This window comes from Agrilus planipennis, unplaced genomic scaffold (genome assembly GCF_000699045.2).
Source record: "Agrilus planipennis isolate EAB-ADULT unplaced genomic scaffold, Apla_2.0 scaffold2, whole genome shotgun sequence".
Lineage (NCBI taxonomy): Eukaryota > Metazoa > Arthropoda > Insecta > Coleoptera > Buprestidae > Agrilus > Agrilus planipennis.
In genome coordinates this window covers 2,894,869-2,918,907 of record NW_020442464.1, presented here as the reverse complement: position 1 = coordinate 2,918,907, position 24,039 = coordinate 2,894,869, and the positions used below count along the sequence as shown (strand labels likewise).

At 34.8% G+C, this 24,039-nt stretch overlaps 3 protein-coding genes across 3 annotated transcripts in view; all 3 read left to right on the top strand.

Annotated features, from left to right (window-relative positions):
- The first annotated feature begins 1,419 nt into the window (after window positions 1–1,419).
- Window positions 1,420–3,182, top strand: LOC108737101 (trypsin-7-like). The gene is made up of 7 exons (XM_018470168.1): window positions 1,420–1,536; window positions 1,785–1,900; window positions 1,959–2,059; window positions 2,136–2,262; window positions 2,467–2,574; window positions 2,820–2,969; window positions 3,030–3,182. The coding sequence occupies exons 1-7, from the start codon at window positions 1,485–1,487 to the stop codon at window positions 3,180–3,182; spliced, it is 807 nt and encodes a 268-aa protein (XP_018325670.1). The 5' UTR covers window positions 1,420–1,484.
- Window positions 3,183–4,172: 990 nt separating this feature from the next.
- On the top strand, window positions 4,173–6,101 carry LOC108732819 (purine nucleoside phosphorylase). The gene is made up of 4 exons (XM_018463829.1): window positions 4,173–4,408; window positions 4,584–4,678; window positions 4,760–5,047; window positions 5,368–6,101. The coding sequence occupies exons 1-4, from the start codon at window positions 4,380–4,382 to the stop codon at window positions 5,820–5,822; spliced, it is 867 nt and encodes a 288-aa protein (XP_018319331.1). The 5' UTR covers window positions 4,173–4,379; the 3' UTR covers window positions 5,823–6,101.
- Window positions 6,102–6,814: 713 nt separating this feature from the next.
- LOC108741321 (beta-1-syntrophin) overlaps window positions 6,815–24,039 on the top strand; it is a 147,313-nt gene continuing 130,088 nt past the window's right edge. The window contains exon 1 of the mRNA XM_018476132.2: window positions 6,815–7,759. Within this exon, the coding sequence (XP_018331634.1) occupies window positions 7,270–7,759 (490 nt within the window). The 5' untranslated portion in view covers window positions 6,815–7,269. The remainder of the gene's footprint in view (window positions 7,760–24,039) is intronic.

Below are 24,039 nucleotides of genomic sequence, written 5' to 3'. Positions count from 1 at the left end.
ATGAATAAATCTGAAAAATTGAGAGACTCGAGTCTCTCGTAGAAAGACTGGGATCTCTGAAATATGTTGAATTTAGAAAAATTTAACCATGTCTGTCGAGACACCACTTACTGAGAGATTCCAGTCTCTCGTTCAGAGATTCGAGTCTCTCGTTCAGAGACTGGATACGAAATGAGGATCTCTCTATGAGCGACTCGAATCTCTCGTTCAGAGACGCTAAACAGTTTTTTTGACAGTCTCTCTCAGCGACACCAGAGATACTTGATGAGAGACGGAGACTCGAGTCTCGCTTTCACTGTACATTTTTATCTTGGGAAATGTTTTTGAACAAAGCGCAACACCCCGCCAAGACTTTAAATTGCATTTATAGACTTAGGCGAAACATTAGTGAAGGTTATATTCTAATAAATCTTTTTATGCCCCTAATCGACGCTGATTTTTGTACTGTACATACCTACATTCTAATATGCCTAATGTAGGGAGATTCTGGAGGACCTTTAGCAACAACAACGGGGATGTTACTTGGTATTGTATCAAATGGTCCGGCTGAATGTGGAGAATCCGGGTCCATTGTACGATATTCAAACGTGGCCTACTACAGAAAATGGATCAAGCAAAATACAGATATTTGATGCTAAATTTAAAATATAAAATTAGATGATTTAACTGTAAATATACACTACGAATTTAAAAAATAAAATAGACATAAGCATAAATTATAAAATGTAATTATATTAATGCATGACTCTATTTAACTTATTTGTTATTAATTTATGACCTTGAAATAAAAAATTACTACTTTTTAGACTTTGTTATTTACAAATCTTTCAAGTCTATTTTAAATGAGTTCGCCTTTACCTATGAGATTACAATTTTGTACAAATTTTGTAAAAAAAAAACCTTTTGGGCTTTTACTAACGTGTACATAGCAAAAAAACTATCACTAATTTGAGGTAACTATTCTGACTACGTCGTCTTTACGTTCGTTATACTAATGAGATACTTTATCCTTAACAAAATCACATAATTTTACAAGTTCTAATGAATGTAACTAATTATAGACTTGTCTATGTTACATTTAACTTGGGAAATTGAATTTGATACATCTTTAGATATAAAATTTGGAATCAGGCACGATCAAGAGCAGAATACAGCAAAAAGGAAAACAAAAGCTTGGCTTTGTGTCTAGAAATGTGGCATGTAGATATCGGAAATAGTAAAAGTGTGATTTCACAATGCTTCTGAATGTACAAACTATCTATTACTCACATTTAACAAAAATAGGTAATCAACAAAGTAAAATTTGCAAAAGCAATTATCATTTTGAAACCTAAATATGGTTCTGAAAATTTTGGTATCTACCTATTAATAGATCGTACGACTTCAAAAAACGTATTCAGTAACGAAATTTAGTTTTAGAAAAACCTTACAGTTGTAAACAACAAAGAAAACAAAAACAACATTTTCAACTGTAATATTTCACAATGAAATTTATTAGGCTATTACTGTTAGGTGAAGTGTGGTCTTCCGTTGTGGGTAAGGAGTGAAAAATAATTTTAATAATAAAAGCATTACGACTCTGTTGACTTCTTTTTTATTACTGCAGATTATTAAAATAGGAATAAGAAAAATATAAAAATAAAAAATGTTTGGTTGTCAATATCCTGCTGCTGAAACTGTTAGAAGTAGATTGCGATTTCGATCTCATCAGCACGCAGAATATTGACCACCATCATGAGCTTTTGTTGCGCATATGAGAATTAAATCGTTTATTTAATGTTTAGGTAAAGGGGTAGCGTTATCAAATCTAACTCTTTTTGAGTTCAATCCAACCTCATCAGTTCGTTTTGAGCGTATTGTTAATGGGGAACCTGCAAAGATGGGAGAATTTCCTTATTTTGTAAGTAGTTGTGGTTCAAATTAATTTGGTTTTCACCAATGTCATTCATTCTTTACAGGCACTCTTGTATAAATTGATTTCAACGAACAGAAACACTCTTTGCGGAGGAGCAATCATAAGTTCGTACTGGGTATTGACAGCGGCGCATTGCTTGGACAGGTAGACATTAATTATTAACAAAACCTATTGTTTCTGCTGAGTTATTTGTTTCATAAATCTCTAAATATTTTTTCAGTAATCCACAAAAGATTTTTGCAATAATAGGAGTAACTAGCAAAGAACTTGTAACAAAGGAAAACGTTAATAGAGTTGTTTTAGTAAAGAAATACGAAAACACCGATTATGATATTGGACTAGTTAAGGTGAGTTTTAACAGCTACCCTTCTATCACATATAACACGTCAATGTAATAATCATTTATCGAAATCTATAAGTCTTTTAGGTAAAATTTTAATGAAAAATCCAAGTCTATTTCAATAACCGGCAATTATTACTGAATATTAGTAGCACAAACAGTTTACTACATGTTTCAATCCTCATTGAATCTTCTTTTATTTTTTTTTTAGTTAGGAAGAGAGTTAATATTCAGCAAGTACGTCCAGCCAATATATTTACCTGAAAGTGATTACGAGATCGAATCAAATGCTCCAGGCGTTGTAATGGGATTTGGGAAGGTAAAAAATATACTTAAATATTTAATCAACACTTCGTAACGTATGCAAAATCTACTCTCATATCTATAATCTATAATCATTTGAAATAATTAAATTCTTAGATTAGATTAGAATATTATAATTTCATTTATGTTAAGAAATTCCTTAAAACTCCCTTTTGCAAAAGCAACAAGTATGCGGTTTTTATTTCAACAATATTTTTTTTTAATTTGCTTCTATTTTATGTATTATTTGTCTGTGTTTAGACTGATCCTCACGGAACCAAGACCAGTAATGTTTTGAGAAAGTTGTCAGTACGTGTTGCTCCACAAGATGAATGTTTTGATGGAATTGTGGGGGAAAGTTTTTCAGAACATTATCTATGTACCTACAACACCAACAATGGGCCTTGCTTGGTATTGAACTAAAAAAGAATTCCTAATAATTGTAGACTAACATTACTGGTCGTGTTTCAGGGAGACTCAGGGGGACCACTGGTACTCGAGGACGATCTACTTGCAGGAGTGATGTCAAGTGGACCGGAAGTTTGTGCAAATCCTTCGGTTTCAATACTTTATGTGAATGTAGCACATTTCAGAGAGTGGATAGAATATAATACAGGGGTATAAAAATAACATTAATTAAACGTTATGTAAATGCTTTTAAGTTTTAAATAAAAACAATTGCATTTTCCGGAAAATCATGTCTTATCTCCTCTCTATAATTATAGTCCCTATATTCCAATGTCTATATAAAAGGTAAGCCCGAGAATTATGATTAATCTCTCTCATTTCCTATTGTACTATAAGATACACTTCGTTTAGTTTCTGTAGCGATGTGACCTTCAGTTTGACTGGCGCAAAGTAGAAAAGAACAGCGCTAGGTCAGAAAAGAAAGGAGACAACTCTCGGCCAAACTCCTAACCGGTGAGGAGCATATAATCCGTACAGTACTGCACGGAAAAATTGATCATTTTATCCACTACAATTTCTGGCTCAAATGTGCTGTTATTGGTACCAATTACTACTGAAAATATCAACGAAATGTTTATTTATATTTGAATTCATATTAAATGCTTTAACGCTTGTTTTCGACTCGCACTACTGTTCATGATTGAACAAAACTTTTGGCAGGTACTGTATGAAAAAGTATGTTTAATGAACAAGAGTCGAGAGTATAATGGGCTTTTTTCTCCCAACCTACGATTTTGCCAGCGCGCATCCAAGACATTCGAAGGAGCACATCGCTAGAGAAAGTAAATGAAGTATAGAACAAGTAGAATATGTTCCTATATTCTGTTTCCTCCCATGTACATCAGTCTCCTATTCTTAAATAAAACGAACCCGCTTCTGTAATAATTATTTCCTTTTTAACGTAAAATTCTAATATCATTTCCGCATATTTTTATGGTTTTGTTATGAGGTTATGACTTATGTTTTTAATTGTTTGTATTATCGATTAATTTGTTCATGGACAGTTTACATTGTCCTATGTTGACGTGCAATTTAATGCATAAATTATTATTAAAAAAAATGTTATCGTAGTCCACATTAAAATGTGGCGTTATCATGTGTAACAATTATTAAATGTTCATATCCATACACAATTGTCACCAAGTCAATATAGAAACGTTTCAGAAACCGTATTGGCATTTACTTTATCTTTTAATAGATAAATGACGATTTACAAGATCGATTTACATATTTATCTAAATCTGCCAGAAAATTAAGTAAGTAAGGAATGTTTATTGTGTTAGTTGCTATGGATAAATGGTGATAATCACTCTCGCTAAGTTTCATCGCAAAATAGTGTAAAAATAATTCAACATGTGTTCACATTGTTCTTCTGAAAAACAGTAAGTACTTACAAAACTTCTTATGAATTACATTTTTATTTGCGTACACTAACAAAAGTCTACCGAAACAAAGAAAATTTTTGAATCAATTACTCCTATCGAAGGAAAAGAAAAAAGATTTAAATGATCATATGTATACGTACATAACAGGCAATAACAGAAAAATCTTCTTTAGGAATTTATACGAACACGTTCAGGAAGCTGTTGCATTTCTCAAGAATAATATATCCAAAGTTCCCACTGTTGGAATTATATGTGGAAGTGGATTGGGTAATAATTTAATAAAATTAGATGCATGATGCAGTACGATCAGATAATAATTTTATTTTAAATGTAAAACTTTCCAACCAGGATCGATTGCTGACACATTGATTAATCCGATTTTCATAAGATACGAGGAGGTACCACATTTTCCTGTAGCAAAAGTAGACGGACATGAAGGCCGAATAGTTGTCGGTGAATTGAATCGTCGTTTTGCAATTTGTATGCAAGGTCGAGCTCATTATCACGACGGTTACCCATTATGGAAATGCACGATTCCAGTGCGTGTGATGCAAGGTCTAGGAATTACGCATTTGATAATAACGAACGCAGTAGGAGCTATTAACCCAAATTATGAGGTTGGAGACATTCTTATAGGTCAGTATATACCACTTGCAAATCAACTCGAATATTGTTGGGCAAATAAAATGTATATAAGAAATATTTATTCGCAAACGATATTTTTCAGTAGCTATTATCAAATTATGCTAATTTATAAAACCGTTTACTGTATGAACAATTTTTCCATCCATATGCACCATTCCTATAACATTTGCGTTACAGTTTTTGCTTCCAGATATCCTAGCGTAACCAAAAAAACAATGTCCGAACCCGAAGCTGTCTGTCCAATTAATTTCCCTTGTTGTTCCTTTCAAATAACGATTGTACAAGTATCAATCAATGTTGTCTACTTATAGTTAAGGACCACTTAGATTTGATGGGTTTGACCGGAACGTCTCCGATATCGGGCCTGGATGACGATCGACTCGGACCGAAATTCTTAACTGTGACTGACGCCTATGACAAGGAAATGATAAAGGTGGCGAAACTGACAGCCGAGAAGCTCGGTATCACGGATATTGTTCGAGAAGGTGCGCTGACGTGCGTGGGTGGACCGTGTTTTGAGACGGTAACCGAGTGTCGAATGCTCCGATTGCTGGGCGTGGATGCGGTCGGAATGTCGAACGTACCGGAAGTGATTGTCGCACGACACTGCGGCCTGACTGTTCTCTCTTTTTGTCTTGTCACCAACATGGGCAATCTGGATCACGAATCGTGTGAAGCCATTTCCCACGCCAGCGTGATCGATGTTGGCGCACGGAGGAGTGAAGTAATTAAGAAATTCGTCGAGGGTATAGTACAAAATATTTAAGATAAATGTATTAAAAATGATCTACTGTAAAATGAATGTGGTTTCCATTTGCATCATGAAACTGTGTCCGAAGTTCGTTGAGGTTAGGGATGAGCCCAAATGGTGTTCATCTTGCAGTCTTGGTCTGGCCAAACATAAGTAAAATATGTTGTATTTTTATACGTGTTATAATTATAATCATCGAAAACATTGTTTTACAAAACACTGATTTTGATGATTGAAATTGTGAAACTCTCATCTGTCTCTCCACTTAACTTTATAATAAATTTTTATTTCAAATGCGTTTTCTTCTTGCACCCTCTATTAAATTCCTAAGCCGAACCTCTGTGTGCAGTCCTGTCACAGGCTATTGACCGAGCGGCATGACCTAGAGGTTTAGATCATTGCTTAGGATTCCGGAGGACGCCGGTTCCATTCCGGGTCCGTATGCCTTGGTCCAACTTTATCTGTGGTTTCCTTGAATCGCTTAGACAAATGCTGGGGCAATAATATTCCACAGATAATCTTTCATTCTCTTCTGTCTTCATTTCGTCCGTCTCATGTTTCTCATCCGAACTATCACCCACCCATTCCCACGGTTCTTGAAAGGAGACTTAAGAGGGCCTTCTGTCCTACCTTCCGGCGTAGTCCCGAGAGTCTGTCCGCCCACCAGCATTAGTAGGAATTACCTTTCTGTAAGTTTTCTACTGCGATCAAAAGTCTCAAAAAAAAAAAAATCAGAAATAGGTAGACTAAGGGACTTCTTAATAGCAGCTCATTGCTACTGTCGAAACAATTGTCAATGCATCTCAATATATTATTTGAAAAAGTAACAAAATATCTGTTTTACATCATTTTTATTTCGTAAAAATTTCATCTTTTTACAACTCGTACACTACAGAATGTTTTTAACAGAATTCTTTTGTCGCTGCAACGCAGTGTACAGTTTTCGTGTGTTATAAGCGAAGGCATCGAACAAAAGATGTCAGAAAGCTGCGGTGGTCGGTCGCAGTTTGAACGTGGCGCCGACGGTTGTTTCCGACGACGGCGTCGGTCCGTTTAAACGCAGATGGCGCGTACAAGGCAGCAGGGTACCGTTATGTAGGAAACAGCTGATCAGAAACCTTCGGTTCGACGAAGAGCGAGGTTGTCATAGAAACGGAGGGGGTTCGGAGCCGCGCCGAATCAGTGTTTTGTGTGCTGAAACGCTGAAAATCAAATAGCGAAGGAAACATTTTGTCCGTACCGTCGCGCCGGCTATAGCACACCTTACGCGTGTGTTACGTGTACATCCTGTCCATGCATCATCGACGCCGAACAGTCTGCTACGGCGTCGCATGTCGCAGTCAGTGAGAGAAAGCTCGGATCGAAAATTAACATTCTTTCGTTAAATAACGCGATATTCAAATGGGAATTTCACGACTCCGCTATTTTCGAAACGAAACACAAAAATAATAATGTAAATAAAATGTCGAACAATTGTCTAGACGGGTTACAGTCACCGGGTTTCTACGGACGTTCCGGCATTCTGGAAACGCACGTGCGGGGACAGTGGTACCGTGTTATAGTGACCATCGAGGAGGACTACCTCACCATTACCCTCGACGATGCCTGCGAGAACACGACGACCCTGAACGGCTCCCTGAACAATAATATCGAAACCCCCGGAGGTTTCAGTGACACTGTGGACGTGCCCGAATCCGTGGCGAATCAGAAACGTCTAGTTAGGGTCGTCAAGTCGGAAAATAATGGACTCGGCATATCCATCAAGGGTGGCAAGGAGAATAAAATGCCGATCCTCGTTAGTAAGATATTCAAGGGGATGGCGGCCGACCAGACGGAACAGTTGTACGTCGGGGACGCTATTCTTTCGGTGAATGGGGAAGATTTGCGTGAGGCGACCCATGACGAGGCCGTCAAAGCACTCAAAAGAGCGGGAAAAGTAGTAGAGCTTGAAGGTAGGTATCAGGAAGATGACATAATGAGTCATTCACAGGATTCGAGAGACGTCTACACACACACCCACACACACAAACACAAGTTCTAACGTACTCTAAGGGTACTTACGGTGAGCTAAAAGGGTAGCTGACTCTATATAAGTACCTGCGGTCGTTTTTATACGCGAACAGGCATACGTTACATACTTGGTCGACAGATACAGGAAGATTATATTTTACTTTAGATTTGTGTAGGTACATACCTATCCGGATATTATTCGTGTAGGACTTTCTCCATAGGTGTAATAACGTTAAATTGATTGAATTTCTTCATGTAATGTAAAATTAAGACGGTTCTTCTGAAACGTTCTAATTACTCCCACAATTATTGCAAAATTATTGCACTGCAATATACAAACGTGTTTCATAGTTCAGGAATAATTTCTACATATCTATTTAAAATTTGTTTTTAGGTTTCCAGCGAAGGTGTGACTGTAGCAACAAAATTTTCCTCATTAACTTGAGGTACTTTGTAGTGGAAAGAAATTAATAAGTTGACTTCACGTTAATGTTTGATAATTATTATTAAAATGCCAATTTAGTTTCAAGTCGATTCATTGGAAAATCCTACAATACATTAGTCTTTAAGTGTGTAACTAGATAGACGTTGTTTTGAAATAAATCATAGTATTTGATGTTCTAATTGTTAATATATTAACCGCTAGTAAAAGTATTGATATTAAATTGGTTTTATCCATAAATAATCCATAAAATGCTACGAGACAAATAAAAATTTGGAAGAACGTTCCTCATTCAATTCTAAAACTCCTGTAAAAATTACAAATCGATTCACTAAACCGTTAAAAAGTTATTGAAATTTTAAAAAATTGTAATTTTACACGTCATTTTATGGAGATTCGTTAACCGAACAGATTAAATTTATTTTTATTAACAGAAAAAAAGCTACCAGAAATTTCAAACTTTTATAATAAGTAACTTGAACTCTGGAGAATCACTTTAGCGTAAGGTTATTCAAATTCACTAAATGGTTATCGAGGAAAAAATGAAAAATTAGCTGAAAATCTCGTTTTTACTTGATAATATAATGATAATATTTATAATTGTCTGAAATAAATGCAATTTTAAAGTTTTAATTATTATTTAAACATATTAAAAAGTTTTACGCTCATTATTAATAGAGATTGAAACTAAATATTTTTTTGTTTCGAAGTTGAAATCAAGGCATATTCACTGCCAAAAGTCAGTTAAAAATTTTCCATATTATTCGTTATTTCTTATTTTATTCAAAGTTTTTGGTCAAATTCCAAATTTTCTCTCAAACCGTATACTTTTTTTTAGTATAGATAGTATTTACTTATCTTATGATATGCTGCAAAACCTAATTAATCACGAATTTCTAATTTTATGTACTCTTGTCTCCGATTGTACCTCCCAAACATCATTAACTGCGCTAAAATCAGACATCCGTATAGGTGATTCCCAAAGCGTATATTTTACGTATAGTGAGCAGGTTTTTATTGCTGTCAGGTAAAAGTAACATTTCCAAGAGATAGTAACACCTGTAGTCACGGTTTCTATTCTACAGCATATTTACATGTACAAATTTTCGACCAAGATAACTGAGACCTATACACACTACGACATTTAAACTATTGTTATTCAATCGACAATAATCTTCTATGAACCGGTTCTAACGTTAAACCATAAAAACCACCAATAGGTGTATCTATCTTGTAACGTAAGTACAAAAAGTTTTAGCGATTGAAAATTGTTTTACGCAGTTTTACACAATTTTGTCTAGGCTTAAACCGGTGTTACACAATTCCCTGGTTTCTTTCAACCGATCGATTTCATTAACAAGATCAGAGTTCTAATTAAACACTATCTCAATTAATGGAGCGTTGACTTGACAAACGGTTAAAAGTTGTTTGTTTCTTTAATTCTCTTCATAATAATTACATCTATATGTACATGTATAGCAATTTAGATATTGTTTTATTTATAACATTTAATTTAAGTTTAGCGTTAAATTTTGTACGAATAATGAGTCTCGTAGTTAACATAATGCGCGACTATCGATAACAACTTGTAAGTATATACTATTAAGGAGTGAAAAATAATTTTAATAATAAAAGCATTACGACTCTGTTGGCTTCTTTTTTATTACTGCAGATTATTAAAATAGGAATAAGAAAAATATAAAAATAAAAAATGTTTGGTTGTCAATATCCTGCTGCTGAAACTGTTAGAAGTAGATTGCGATTTCGATCTCATCAGCACGCAGAATATTGACCACCATCATGAGCTTTTGTTGCGCATATGAGAATTAAATCGTTTATTTAATGTTTAGGTAAAGGGGTAGCGTTATCAAATCTAACTCTTTTTGAGTTCAATCCAACCTCATCAGTTCGTTTTGAGCGTATTGTTAATGGGGAACCTGCAAAGATGGGAGAATTTCCTTATTTTGTAAGTAGTTGTGGTTCAAATTAATTTGGTTTCCACGAAAGTCAATCATTCTTTACAGGCACTTTTGTATAAATTGATTTCAACGAATAGAAACACTCTTTGCGGAGGAGCAATTATAAGTTCGTACTGGGTATTGACAGCGGCGCATTGCTTGGACAGGTAGACATTAATTATTAACAAAACCTATTTTTTCTGCTGAGTTATCTGTTTCATAAATCTCTAAATATTTTTTCAGTAATCCACAAAAGATTTTTGCAATAATAGGAGTAACTAGCAAAGAACTTGTAACAAAGGAAAACGTTAATAGAGTTGTTTTAGTAAAGAAATACGAAAACACCGATTATGATATTGGACTAGTTAAGGTGAGTTTTAACAGCTACCCTTCTATCACATATAACACGTCAATGTAATAATCATTTATCGAAATCTATAAGTCTTTTAGGTAAAATTTTAATGAAAAATCCAAGTCTATTTCAATAACCGGCAATTATTACTGAATATTAGTAGCACAAACAGTTTACTACATGTTTCAATCCTCATTGAATCTTCTTTTATTTTTTTTTTAGTTAGGAAGAGAGTTAATATTCAGCAAGTACGTCCAGCCAATATATTTACCTGAAAGTGATTACGAGATCGAATCAAATGCTCCAGGCGTTGTAATGGGATTTGGGAAGGTAAAAAATATACTTAAATATTTAATCAACACTTCGTAACGTATGCAAAATCTACTCTCATATCTATAATCTATAATCATTTGAAATAATTAAATTCTTAGATTAGATTAGAATATTATAATTTCATTTATGTTAAGAAATTCCTTAAAACTCCCTTTTGCAAAAGCAACAAGTATGCGGTTTTTATTTCAACAATATTTTTTTTTAATTTGCTTCTATTTTATGTATTATTTGTCTGTGTTTAGACTGATCCTCACGGAACCAAGACCAGTAANAGGAGATCGGGCTGAAACTATAGCTACAAGCTATCCAAGGATGGTACTATAGAATGTCACCTCAAGGTAGGCCTAGTGGCGTCATCTCTTGGTTAGGCCGGAAACTTATCAATCCACCCTCGTATAAGTATCTTCTATGAAATTAACTAATAAAAAGAATCATATTTATCTATCTTGTTAATATAAACTTTTATAAATAAAATTAAACAATTTACTGGCTATAAAAGTAACTATTAATTTTCTTTAAATCGTCATATATGTAGATATTTAAAACACAAGTCGAAGTTTTACAGACGCAGTAAATAATTATACTTGTGTGATTATACAAATGCAGGAATTTCGTCTAACGTTGCTCGTATAGAATTTAAATTATTATCAGATTAACGGAATATCTAACACTAATTAAGATGTAGGTACCATAAAAGTCTTTATGGAATAAAAGACATGTTTCTTATTACTCTAAATCACCAAAACCTTAAATGAGAATAATAGTTTATTGATGAATAATTATCATACTACATTTTAGAATCATCATCAGGTCATCATCGTCAATCCTAAGACTGGTTGAACACGCACCTCCACTTCTTCCTAACTAACATTAACAATCGACGTCTTTAACTATTAACAGTAATCTAATGTAGATTTACCTCTACTCCTCTTAGCTCCTGTTTCCTGAGAAGGTGTCCTACCAACCTATCTCGCCTATTTCTTAATGATATTCATTGTGACTTTTGAATTTTTAAGAAAAAAGTTACTTTTCAACATTGTTATTAAAATTACAGAAACCAAATTGGAATTATTGTCAAAAAGTCTGCATGAAATGTAACACTGGATATCCGCCTTATATCTCTAATAGAAGTTATTTTCTTACAGATTAATAACAAGTACAGAAGTGATGTAGGATTGTGTGCATCTGATAATAATCTGATACTAATTACGTTGTACGCTGAGTGACAGTAAATATTTCAAATAATATAATTAAAATTAGTACACTCAACCCGATTAATTATAAGGTTTAAAATAAACGCATTCAGATTTTAATTAAACGAAATATTCTTAGCTGTGACGTAAGGCACGTGTTTGAAAATCAAATTAAGTTATTGTAAAACATTCTCTTCATTTTATAATAAAGCTGACGAATTTACGCGGTAAAGAAACTTTAGAACTCTAAAAGAGAAATTTGCGATTCTCGTCGTAGATACGTTAATTATTTTATTTGTGCTTCATTCTGGAGTAGACATTAAATAAATGAGACTCGGTTTAAGAGAAAACACGAGTCCTCATTCATTAGCAATGTCTACTGATAATAACGATAACTTTCTCATAAGAAATAAAATCTGAAAACTGAGCGTCTTTGACGTAGTAAAATGCTACCACAGAAAAGTGTCAACTAATACTATGCACTCACCACATTTTACCAATAAATTTTAAATTTACGTTCGTAATCGAATTAGGTAGCTAGGAAGTCAGATAAAACAGGACGGAAGGAGTAGTAAGGATATAAAGCAGAGGATAAGACAGGGTCGAGTCGCCTTCAATAAAAAGAAGTCACTTCTATGCTCGAGAACGGTTAATTTAGAAATTCGAAAAAGGTGTATGTTTGGAGCACGGCGCTGCACGGGTGCGAAACATGGACAGTGGGCGCGGCGGAAAAGAAAAGGTTAAAAGCGTTTGAAATATGGTGTTAAAGGCGAATGATGAGGATACCGTGGAAAGAGAAGAGATAGAAAAATGAAAAGGTATTAGAAAGAATAGGAGAACAGAGGACTCTATGGAAGAAATAGGTTGGTAGGACACCTTCTCAGGCACGAAGGTCTGGTCAGAGACATATTAGAGGTAGAAACGGGAATTAGGAGGGGTAGAGATAAACTTAGATCAGATTACTGTTCGCAAATAGTTAAGAATGTAGGTTCTAGTTTTAGGGAAATGAGAAGATTAGCTCAGGATAGAACAGAGTGGAGATGAGTGTCCAACCAGTCTTAAGACTGACAATCTTATGATGGTGATGAATCGTATCCTATCATTTAGATATTTCAGTGACGTGATAAAAAACGCTCGTATTGTCACACGAATGGAATGAAAGTAAGTATTTCAGTATTGAAGCTTTGCTAGACTTGATCGAATGAAAACAATTGCAATACGCCTTGATATTAGTTGGAGTAGAATAAATTACCTGCAAATATCCTGTAAGGAAATAATTACTCTCAATAAAATTATTTTATCTTGTTAGAACAGAGCCGGGCAAACTTTAACTTCGCAGGAGCCGCTACATGAGTTTAGTTTGAGTCACTCCATACCCTTCAATGAGTACGAGAGAGTAAGCAGTAATGAATAATTTTGTTTTGTCTTTTTCTTCTCCCTTCCACTCCCATATCAAGCCCCTTCATCCCGTAGACGAGCGAAGCCACTCTCGCAACTTAAATAATACCTACGAAAATTTTCGTTACTACGTTCGCAAAACTATTGGGTTTGGCTATGGAAGAGGGGACTCATCTACGAAATGGAAGGGATAAGAAAAGGAAAGAATCATCTCACTCGCACTCGCAGGATCAATGAGGATCCACTTGGTTAACCTTGAGGATCACTCGGGATGCAAAAGATCCGAGTTTGCCCGGCTCTGTGTTAGAAGGAGTAAAGGTATACCTAGATTAGATTACTGTTCATAAATAGTCAAGGATGTGGGATGTCCTAGTTTTAGGAAAATGCGAAAATATCTTAGAAGTGACGACCCTATGACGATGATGATGATGATGATATCATCCTTTATATGAGCTCGTTCATTAACATAACGGCATTTCTTTAAACTGTTGGAATTGTTGGAAACATTCCGACGCCGTTCGTATTTCTCTGTGACTTCAACATTTCCTAAATCGATACATCCGTTATCCTCTTCGTGTCCTGTTACAATTACTATTTACCATTATAACATTCCCGGCATGTAATGGCCTTACAACAATGCGTGAGAGACGGACCGAATTCATATGCACGCGGCAAGTAAATAAAAACCGCGATTTATTCCGTTCGATTAACCCAGCGGTTTGTTAAATCGGGGATTGTGTAATGGACGCAATAAACTAAATCGAAATATTAACCACGCGGCATTTCGCAAACGAGGTTAACGAGCCGCTATTTATTTTCGACGAGGGGTCACTTTCCCATCATCACCATCGCCATCATCATCATCATCATCATCGCCGACAACAACACGTAGGACCACCATTGATGCATCCGTCGGACCAATAACAACTTTAAGCGCCGCTAACGCACTTGACCAACAAACGTGTCGCAACACTTGCACTTCTGCTCCGGTGTTGCTGAAAGTTCACGAGACCATGTAAAAAAAGGGTGAAGTGACCAATTCGGGAACACTTGTTGATTATACAGGGCGCTCCATACATTCAGATAAAAAATTGACTGAGATTAACCAAAAACTATCTATCTATTTCCAACCTTGAAACGGTTCAATAAAAGTATTCATCATTTAAAGGTCTTTTAATACTTTTGTTACCTTTAACGACGCAAAGGTTAATTCTAGCGCCAAAAAAATGAAATACATATTTCGAATTTTCCGCTTTTTGCATTGTATTTTTCATATATATTCTGTCATTCATAATAAATACAGAACAACCCATTTTGAAATCCAACCTTCAAGGTAATTGCACGTAATTCCTTTCCTAACCATTTACGAAGATTCTTCGTTTGTAACCAGTTATTAGACAGGACAACAGTTGGTATTTGATAACAATTTTCACTAATTAAGTTAATTTTGAATTTTCTTATGCGATGTTGAAGATACTACAGTTATCGTCAAAACCACAACGGTGGTATTAAGATTAATAAGATTCAAAAAATTTTACTTGTCGAGAGATAACAGTGCAATAAAGTTGAATGAGTATGTAGATAAGGAGCAGATAAGAAGAACACTTAATTATGTAATATCTAGCGTCATTTTTAAAGCCATAAACCTTGAAAAAAAAGTCTAACAATTATAAATCAGAAGTACAATATTTACGTTCTGAACGAACAAGAAAACAAAAAAAATGGGAAATCGAAAAGTTTTCGTTTTAGATTTTAATGAACCAATAATTTTTGTTTAATTTTGACGACAGTAGTTCCTAATATATATTTGGTGGGTAAGGAATTGCGAATCTAATTTGTCGAGTACATTGAGGTTAAACTACTAGCAGATAACATCACGGAACTGTAATAATACCAATTTATTTGGTATTTCGCGATTGATGCTCGTAAACCAGTGGCCACCAATGTCGAGCTGTTCTCGTAATGCTATTTCATAATTTACTAGACTTCGCAGGTGTTAAGAAATTCTAATTTACACTCTCCGAGATAAACATTAATTGCAGTGACAGCGAGCGTCGCGTCGTAAATTCGCAGGTTATCCGTAGCGTGTAGGAGGTACAGGCTACGATATTAGAAGTGGCAATATTATCTGCCTGTATATTACTACCACTACGATTAAAACCATACACGTAGGGTACGTTCGCGATGGGTGTTTTGATGTTTTACCACAAAACACAGTAACAAATATTGCGAAAACTTCGACAGGACTCGGCCACTCGCATAGGTAAGAATGCTCGTTTAGCTGGGAACTAATTAGATATCGGCTATGCTACATTTTATGGTAAATTCAATACCTATCGTGAAGTCATAATAAACGGAAGTCAACTGAACTTTTGGTCCTTCGAGCCGGTTTAAAAATTATTTGAAAAATGTTTTAACAGTTGCTGTGAATTTTTAAAGTAATTATTTAGTTTATACCTTAACATTTTTTTTTATAAAAATGGATGTGCGTTACCCAAAATAGTGGTTCTTCTTCACTTAAATGCCTCGTAGCGAATAGTTGTAAGCAGTGGTAGTTACGCATGAAATGAAGGAGTTGATACATAGATAAGTTTAAATTACACCGCGGAAAACTTATAGCTACATGAGTACGCCGCACCAGATGATGTTATCATGATAGGAATATTAAACGGTGTAATTTATAACGCCTTGTGTGCCACAAAACGATGCCGACAAACAATTGTGGAGCTTTAGGCTGGGACGATCTAATCTTATTTAAAGCCAAGTCGGAGCTAAAATAGCCTCATTTCGGTATTGACATACGAGGGGGCGTTTTTAAGTTCGCGGAGTGGGGGGGGGTAAAAAGTGGAAATAAAAGTACGAATTTATTTTTCCTTGTCAATACATTCACCTGCTACCCTTATACATTTTTTCGGTCATTCAATCAACTTACGTACATATACCTTTGAAAAAAAAAATAGTTTGTCTTTTGGCTTGTTTGATCGATGACAGTTCAAAGACTACTGACCTAATTACGATAAAACACTAATGACCTACCTACCCATTCAGCGAACTTAAAAACGCACCCTTGTAATCGGAAGTGAACCTCAGGGTTACCAGGCATGGTACCAATCGTTGTGATAGTGACCGTTTTCTCTTTTAAATTCAAAATTTTCTAAATAAACCAATAAGCGAGAAAAAGGTTTATTAGTTTAATTGTTAGTCTACGTGATACGAAAAAATCTAGATAAGTTATTACATATATCATCATCATTTATGGGCAATCACTGACGTATTGGGGGGATGCAATAACAAGTGCTCCTGATTCCAATATGTCTCTAATTATCCCTTCGCACTCTACCATTCTAGCTCTTATTTTCCTCATTGAATTCCATATCGCCCTCTGCTACTTTTTTTCAAAATTTTCCTATTTATTTCTAATTTTGTTTACCCGCCACATTTTCATCGTCCAAATTACTTCTTATTTTAATTGCTTTGTGTTGTACCTACTACGAGTTGACTAATTATACCTAACACATTTCATATGACTATTTATGTTATTAAATATTTATTAAATCGTCCTCTTTTTTCCGTTAGGTCAGAAATATAATAACTTTTTCATTGTTTAGTTCTTTTTCGGCCCATCTTTTATTTATACCAAAACTTTCTTTCCACGTAATACAGCAAGTTTGGACGCGTGTGTGCGTGTAGGTTTAGGTGTGTATTTGTTAATTCTACGAACTGTTCTCTCCGGTAGCTCGTTAATTCTTCACGTCAAAGTTTTATGTTAGGAATGTTTCGCAACTTGTGTTGCTCATTCATCAAAGACTTAACGCGGCGCTACGCATATGTTTCTGCTATCTGGACGCTTATTTTATGTACGATGACTTAGTTTCTAACTCTGGAAACAACCCACACTCCATATCGTTCGCAATTAATAATCCGATTATAAAAATAAAAACAGCAAACCTCATCAATTAATTCGCCTGTTTTTCCCTGTTATTTTTAACGCGAAATAAATGACTAAATTATCTGCAGCTTAATACGTTTGCATGCCTATTATATTTCTATAATAGATAGAATTCTTGAATTCGAAGCAGTAACAGCTTATAATACAAAGTAATAGTTTTTGGTCCATCGAGCCGGATTCGTGATATTTAAATGTTGTGAAATGATATATCTCGCAAGTTAAGAAAAGCTGAAGTTCTTTTTATCACAAGTAATCTATGTAAAATTGCTCTACATTTTACCACAATGACCGTGTTGAATCTACGATGTAATGCAATAATAAGTGTAAGAAATTTTAATTTTACAAAATACACTACATATAATATGTAATGTAAGTTTATTTAAATCAATCAAAAGTTTACGATGGTCAAAGTACATAAATTTCTAACTCATACTACAACATTTAATAAAAATCCGTAACGAATTGTAAATATGACAAGGAAATTGCAAAATCAACGACGTTCACTTTTTCAGCTGACGACTCATTATTATTATTAATGCCTACTGACGATATGATGAAAAACGCACGATGATGTAAGAAAATTTTGCAATCGACAAATGACGAGACAGCTAAGTGGGCGAGTTAAACTGAATTTGATAAAGCAGAAGGAATAAAAGTAAGAGACAGTGCCAATAAACTGTCATGTCTATTTCTGCTATTTTTTACCTGTTAGATAATAAGAAAAAGGCAATTCGTTACAAATCTATTGAAGATATCAAAATGTCAACCATGAGCATGGGAGTCCTCAGCAAAAGAGAAAACAAAAGTACTTTTATAAAAAGATATATTTTTGTATGTTCACCTTTAAAACAAATACTAAAAACTGAATAATATCGAAAATCTTTTTAAAAATTTAGAAATGCTTCGATATTTAAAGTTCTTATCGTTTTCAAAAATCTTACATTGCACATGTGAATTTTATGATGGTCACATAAAATTTTATTTTTCAACTTATGACTTCATGAATTGACCTAATTATTAATTGTTGTACATACAGAGCCCGATTTACGCTTAGGCCTGGGTGGCAAAATTTTAGGGACACTAAAATTTTTGAGATGAAAAATATTTCACCCTTTGAACTTTCCGCTTTATGTGAAAATGCATCATCGATTCGCCGCCGCAGGGATACGTTTATAACAGTATATTAAAATAAGTCAAGGTTTGATAGAAAACGACAATTTTCACCCATTTTCTCTTCGTGGACATTAGTAAAACTTTTAATTACGGAAACAGAACTTACCCAAAATTAACTACGTTTGAAATGGACTGTGACTCTTACCTGAAACAAGAAATAAAATTGTTAAATCATCATCATCATTAGGATGAAAAATAAAAATAAAATCGGGTTTAAAATTTGAGAAAATTCATCATTTCTATTTGAAAAAAGGACGTCGTGCTTAAAATTTCTAAAATTCTTGAGCGATCTTTAAAACATTTTTAATGAAGTTAATAGATAGTTGGAGATGCTTCTGATACGTAAAACATTTGTCGTGGGACACTCGGCAGGAATGAAGTTATTAATTATAAATATTGGTCAAGGTATTGTCTAAAAGAAAATTGGCAAACATGTGACATATGCATTCTGTAAGCGCTATCTACTCACAATATTTCGAAATGGCTACTTCAGAAGCTTTTTAAAATGACTTTTATTGGATATATTCAACAAATGACAATCTAATCGAATCTAACAAAATAATTCGAACCTTTACCTGCTGTCTTAACAGCGCGTTTTAGAAAATACCACAAATGGCGTGGTGAGCGCCATCTGTAGTACGATGCTACATTTGAGGATTACATATGCTCCAACAAGGTCCATTTAAAAATATGGATATCTACTTGCTGAAACGAATCGACAGAATACAGACCACTTTGAATTATTTTGTTCGATTATGGTAACGTGCCTATCACGTTAAGGTGAGCTACGCCGGGATTCGTTTCAGCAAGTAGATATCCATATTTTTAAATGGACCTTGTTGGAGCATATGTAATCCTCAAATGTAGCATCGTACTACAGATGGCGCTCACCACGCCATTTGTGGTATTTTCTTAATCGAATCTAATTCGTCCGGTCTCTCTCTCTCCATCTGCAAGCAGGAAGTAAGAAGGAGAGAGATGTCCACTAACACGTTTGGCTTTTGCGATACTTCCCTAGACCTGAGGTATTTAGAACCAGTTTAGGGAAAAGAGAAAAGGGAGAATCTCAGGGTAAATACAAGTACTCTGGCAATGAATATTTTTGTTTTATTCTAAAAAGTAAATGTTTACAGAGAATCAAAAATATTTGTCCATAAAAATAGGTCAGTGCAGTATGTCAAGGTGATTTATATATGATTTATGCGGATATGAATAAAAGCAAAAAAAAGCAGGTGTTTACCGCTTCAATTAACGACCGACGTAAATAATTACGACGTAAGCGTGCAAAATGTCGTTAATAAAAAATGATGTTTCCATTATCCCACCGCTTTCCATACAAGGCCACAAATCCGATGCGTTCGGTTCGGCATCAGCGTCGCACCGCTGTAATGTACGGAGATTAGTACTTTTTAAAAATTCAAAAATCGTTTACTAATGGAGCACATCAGCAGTGCAGTCGACCACTTCTAAACAAAGGGTGGCAACAGATTACCAAGTCTCTCCTCATCGAATACGCCTTGTTGACAATAACGTCGAGTATAGAAGCGGATACCACACCATGAATTGATTACCTACCACGTCACGTGAAGCTACCAAGCATGAAAACGCCATCAGGTTAACATATACAAGGGGTTTAATGCAAACAAAATGCCATTGTACTGTTTAGGAAATGATAATATTAATCTAATGGACGTGCGACATGGCAAGCAAGCATTAAAACGGGATATTCTTAAAACGTGCTCTCTGTCACAACAATGTATTATTTGTTGGTGAACACCCTGAAGGGCGACCTAGATGTTTGCTCTCCACCAAATTTACTTATATCGAATACGATAGAGAACATGAAGGTATTTATCGAAATCACCAGATGCATTTAGAGCTTCTATTTAGGTTCAAATCAACATAACACTTCGAATAAATAATCCTCAAACCCAATTGCAGTATGGCGTCGCCACCAAGTAACTGGCAGTGTGTCGCCATCTGTGGATATTTACTGCTAACTGTATTACGAAAAAAGCTGCTTTAATACGTGCATTAGAAGAGAAATAAAGTAATAATCTCATTATCTCGAGGTACGTTTCGGTCTGTTGACTGATGTCCTCCTTGAATGCTAAGCAATGGTCTAAACTCTAAGCCAGGGCGCTCGGTAACTATAAAAATCTGTTGTGCCTTTCTGCTGGGTTTAAAATCTGTTTTCATTTTAATGTTCCAATGAAATACATAAAATTGACCAAACTGTTTAGATCTCTACAAAATAATTTAACAAGAAAAAATGAGTTGGGTTACCTATGTTAGACTAAATGAGGTCATTAATTTCCATTGTCTCTCTGATTGGCTTAACGTGAATGAATTTTTTCAGAGAAATATGTAACAAACTCGAACGTTTCATCCTTGATTACGAACTTTTTCAAGGAATCTGTTTTCCGAATCTTAAGGGATGCTGCAGTTAATGCCGTTTGAATATGACGTGTATCACACACCAAATCCTCAAAAACTGACAATAATCTTCCGATAAGAAATAAAAGAAATTACATCATCATAAGGTCGTCAGTCCTAAGACAGGTTGGACACGCACCCCAACTCTTTCCTATCCTGAGCTAATCTTCGTATTTCCCTAAAACTAGAACAACCCACATCCTTAACTATTTGCGAACAGTAATCTAATCTAAGTCTAGCTCTACCCCTTCTAACTCCCGTTTCTGCCTCTAATATGTTTCTGACTAGACCTTCATTTCGAACGCTTCTAACCTTTTCTTTTCCGCTGCGCCCACTGTTTATGTACAGCACCGCGCTCCAAACATACACCTTTAACAATCTTTTTCGAATTTCTAAATTAACCGCTCACCAGCATAGAAATAAATTCTGTTTATTGAAGACGACACGACCGTGCGCTATCCTCTATATCCCTACTACTCTTTCCGTCCTGACTTATCTGACTTCCTGGATATCTAAAATCAGTCACTTCTTCTAATTTTTCGTCTCCTATCTTTATATTCACTCTTTCCCTACTTTTTCTACCCTTGCATACCAGAAGTTTTGTTTTACTTTTATTTATTTTCATACAGTATTGTTTTGTCAGTACCGCTTCCATTTTATTTAAAGCTATATCTAACTCATCCTTGCTAGATGCTAATACTGCTATATCATCTGCAAATCTAAGCATACTAATCTTTTGCCCCTCTATATCTAACCCTATGGTTGTACTGTCTTTAATGATGTTGATCGCGTCTTCGATGTATAGATTAAAAAGTAGCCGTGACAGTGTGCATCCCTGCCTGACTCCCTTCCTAATATTTACTTCTCTACGTTGCATCCCCAGCTCTATAACTGCCTGTTGCTCTTTATATAAACTAAGTATCACTCTTATATCTTTGTAAAAGAAATTGCATCAAGAAAATAAAATAAAGAGCTAATTGCACATCTACAAATACATAATATAATAACAAAAGAACAATTAATTTGCGGACGGGCTCTGTTTGCCTCTTGAATATCGAAAATTTCCAAGTTAATGAAACAATGCACATTAAATTGAACAGTTTTCTGTCAAATTACGATCGGTTTAAAGTCCATAGTACGTAGATGGTATACACCGTTCGAATGTACAATGTACATACATCTATTGTGTGTGTGTGTAGTTTTGCTTGCCAGTTATTCTAACCAAACCAATCCCATTTCCACTTTGTAACTGTCAAGTGATTGGGTGGAAACAATTCGCTTATAATTAATCGACAGAATAAAACACATCAGGCAATTAAACTTTAAACCTCAACTGTTTTCTGTAGGTTTTAATTAAATTGTAAATTCTCTATTTTTCCCATTCCCGTTTCGTCATTCATTGAACTACAATGGAGTCACGTTCTTTCTATGTGTTTTGTTTTACACTAAATTTGCATTAACAATCAGCGTAGGCACTTGTTTTTCCGCTTTATGCCGGAAAATTAATCAACACTTTTGAACCTGTTTCTAGACATGAGTTGGACTTTAGTCTTGATGTTTGTTTCAGTGTCATTTGTGACAAAAAATGAAGTAAATAAAATGCATTTTTACTTTTCCGAAAGTTTTATGCAAAACTCTACAATTGTTTCCGAAAAATGATGCCCTATTTAACAGTAAGCAGAAACAAATACTTGAGTTTAAGGTACAATATAGATATACTCAATACCTCCTGGAATAAATAGGGATTGCAGGTAGGATAATTGTAGGAATCTAAGAACATTACCTGTTGTTTCCATTCCTAAATTCCTGAGAATGTTGAACTTTCTTTAAAGTCCGATGCTGGCAATATGTTCAAATTCTACTTGTCTGCAGTCTGCATCTCTTTCTGTTACACATTAATTGGTGTAATGTTGTTCCTTTTTCTTTATAAGTGGCCGCTGCAATTCCTACCTGACATCTCTTTCCTATATTTACGATATTCCCTACAACGTACGTATGTCGTAAGTAAAAGTAGGCGCTCTGTCAGCAATCGCTCTAGTCTAGTTAATAAGTTGAAAGAAGAAAGTAAATGTGACAGTTTTATTACGGATTATGTTAATTTTGAAAGTCTCAACTATATCAATCGATCTTTGTATTATTTCTGGTCGTTTTAAGCGATACATTTACCACTAAATCTTGTAATTAAAACATTCTTTTAAAAAAATTTGTTAATCTAACAAAATTTACAGTAATATTTGGTAAAATCTGTGTATCAGAACAACAAACTTTTTATGAAAACTTTCTAAATTATTATTTTTCTAATTGTGATAGATTTGTATCGAGTGAAACTCGAAACTATTGAATTTTTGTCAACTGTATCAGTTTAATAAATGTTATGCTTTTTAAAACATGAAATTTAGTGATCATTAGGGGTAAAAAAACATTTAGGGTTTGCGAGTACCTAAAGTTTAAGAAATCTTCTGGAAACACTTGCGAAAAAATAATCTACTTAGCTTTCGAGTTTTTCCAAGAAATTCATCATCATTATTAAGAGTCATAGTAAATCATTTTGTAAACAGTACCGAGGGAGACCTACCCCTATCGCGAAGAAGAATTTACCTTTTTTCACGAATTACCTTAACGGCTTGAGACGTAAGCCGTTGATCCACGGAGCGGCGCCACGTAAAGCAGAAAGCATAAAAATCCTTTTAGATACTTTGTAAACATTACGGCAAACGCGAAAACAGTTTCAGCTCGTTTCATAAATAACACATTTTCCCAGATATACGTTCTCGCTTTGGGAAACTAAGACTTTACTCTGGCCACGGAATCATTGCGTCGGTAGTCCGCAATCTAGAAAATGTTACACGCGGGCACTTGCGCCAGCTGTGAAGAATAACACTTCGAAATACCTGAAACTTACTTCTTTAGGATGGTGGAAGAAAAAAGGCAAAGGACACAGCCGAAGGGATACAATTATACCTGCCATCATTTTCTTTTTATAATTTC

Coding starts and splice junctions, on each gene's coding strand:
- LOC108732819 (XM_018463829.1), top strand. CDS start 4,380: ATGTGTTCACATTGTTCTTCTGAAAAACA. Junction 4,409..4,583: donor CATTGTTCTTCTGAAAAACA/GTAAGTACTTAC, acceptor AATCTTCTTTAG/GAATTTATACGAACACGTTC. Junction 4,679..4,759: donor TATATGTGGAAGTGGATTGG/GTAATAATTTAA, acceptor CTTTCCAACCAG/GATCGATTGCTGACACATTG.
- LOC108737101 (XM_018470168.1), top strand. CDS start 1,485: ATGAAATTTATTAGGCTATTACTGTTAGGTGAAGTGTGGTCTTCCGTT. Junction 2,263..2,466: donor ATGATATTGGACTAGTTAAG/GTGAGTTTTAAC, acceptor TTTTTTTTTTAG/TTAGGAAGAGAGTTAATATT. Junction 2,575..2,819: donor TTGTAATGGGATTTGGGAAG/GTAAAAAATATA, acceptor GTCTGTGTTTAG/ACTGATCCTCACGGAACCAA.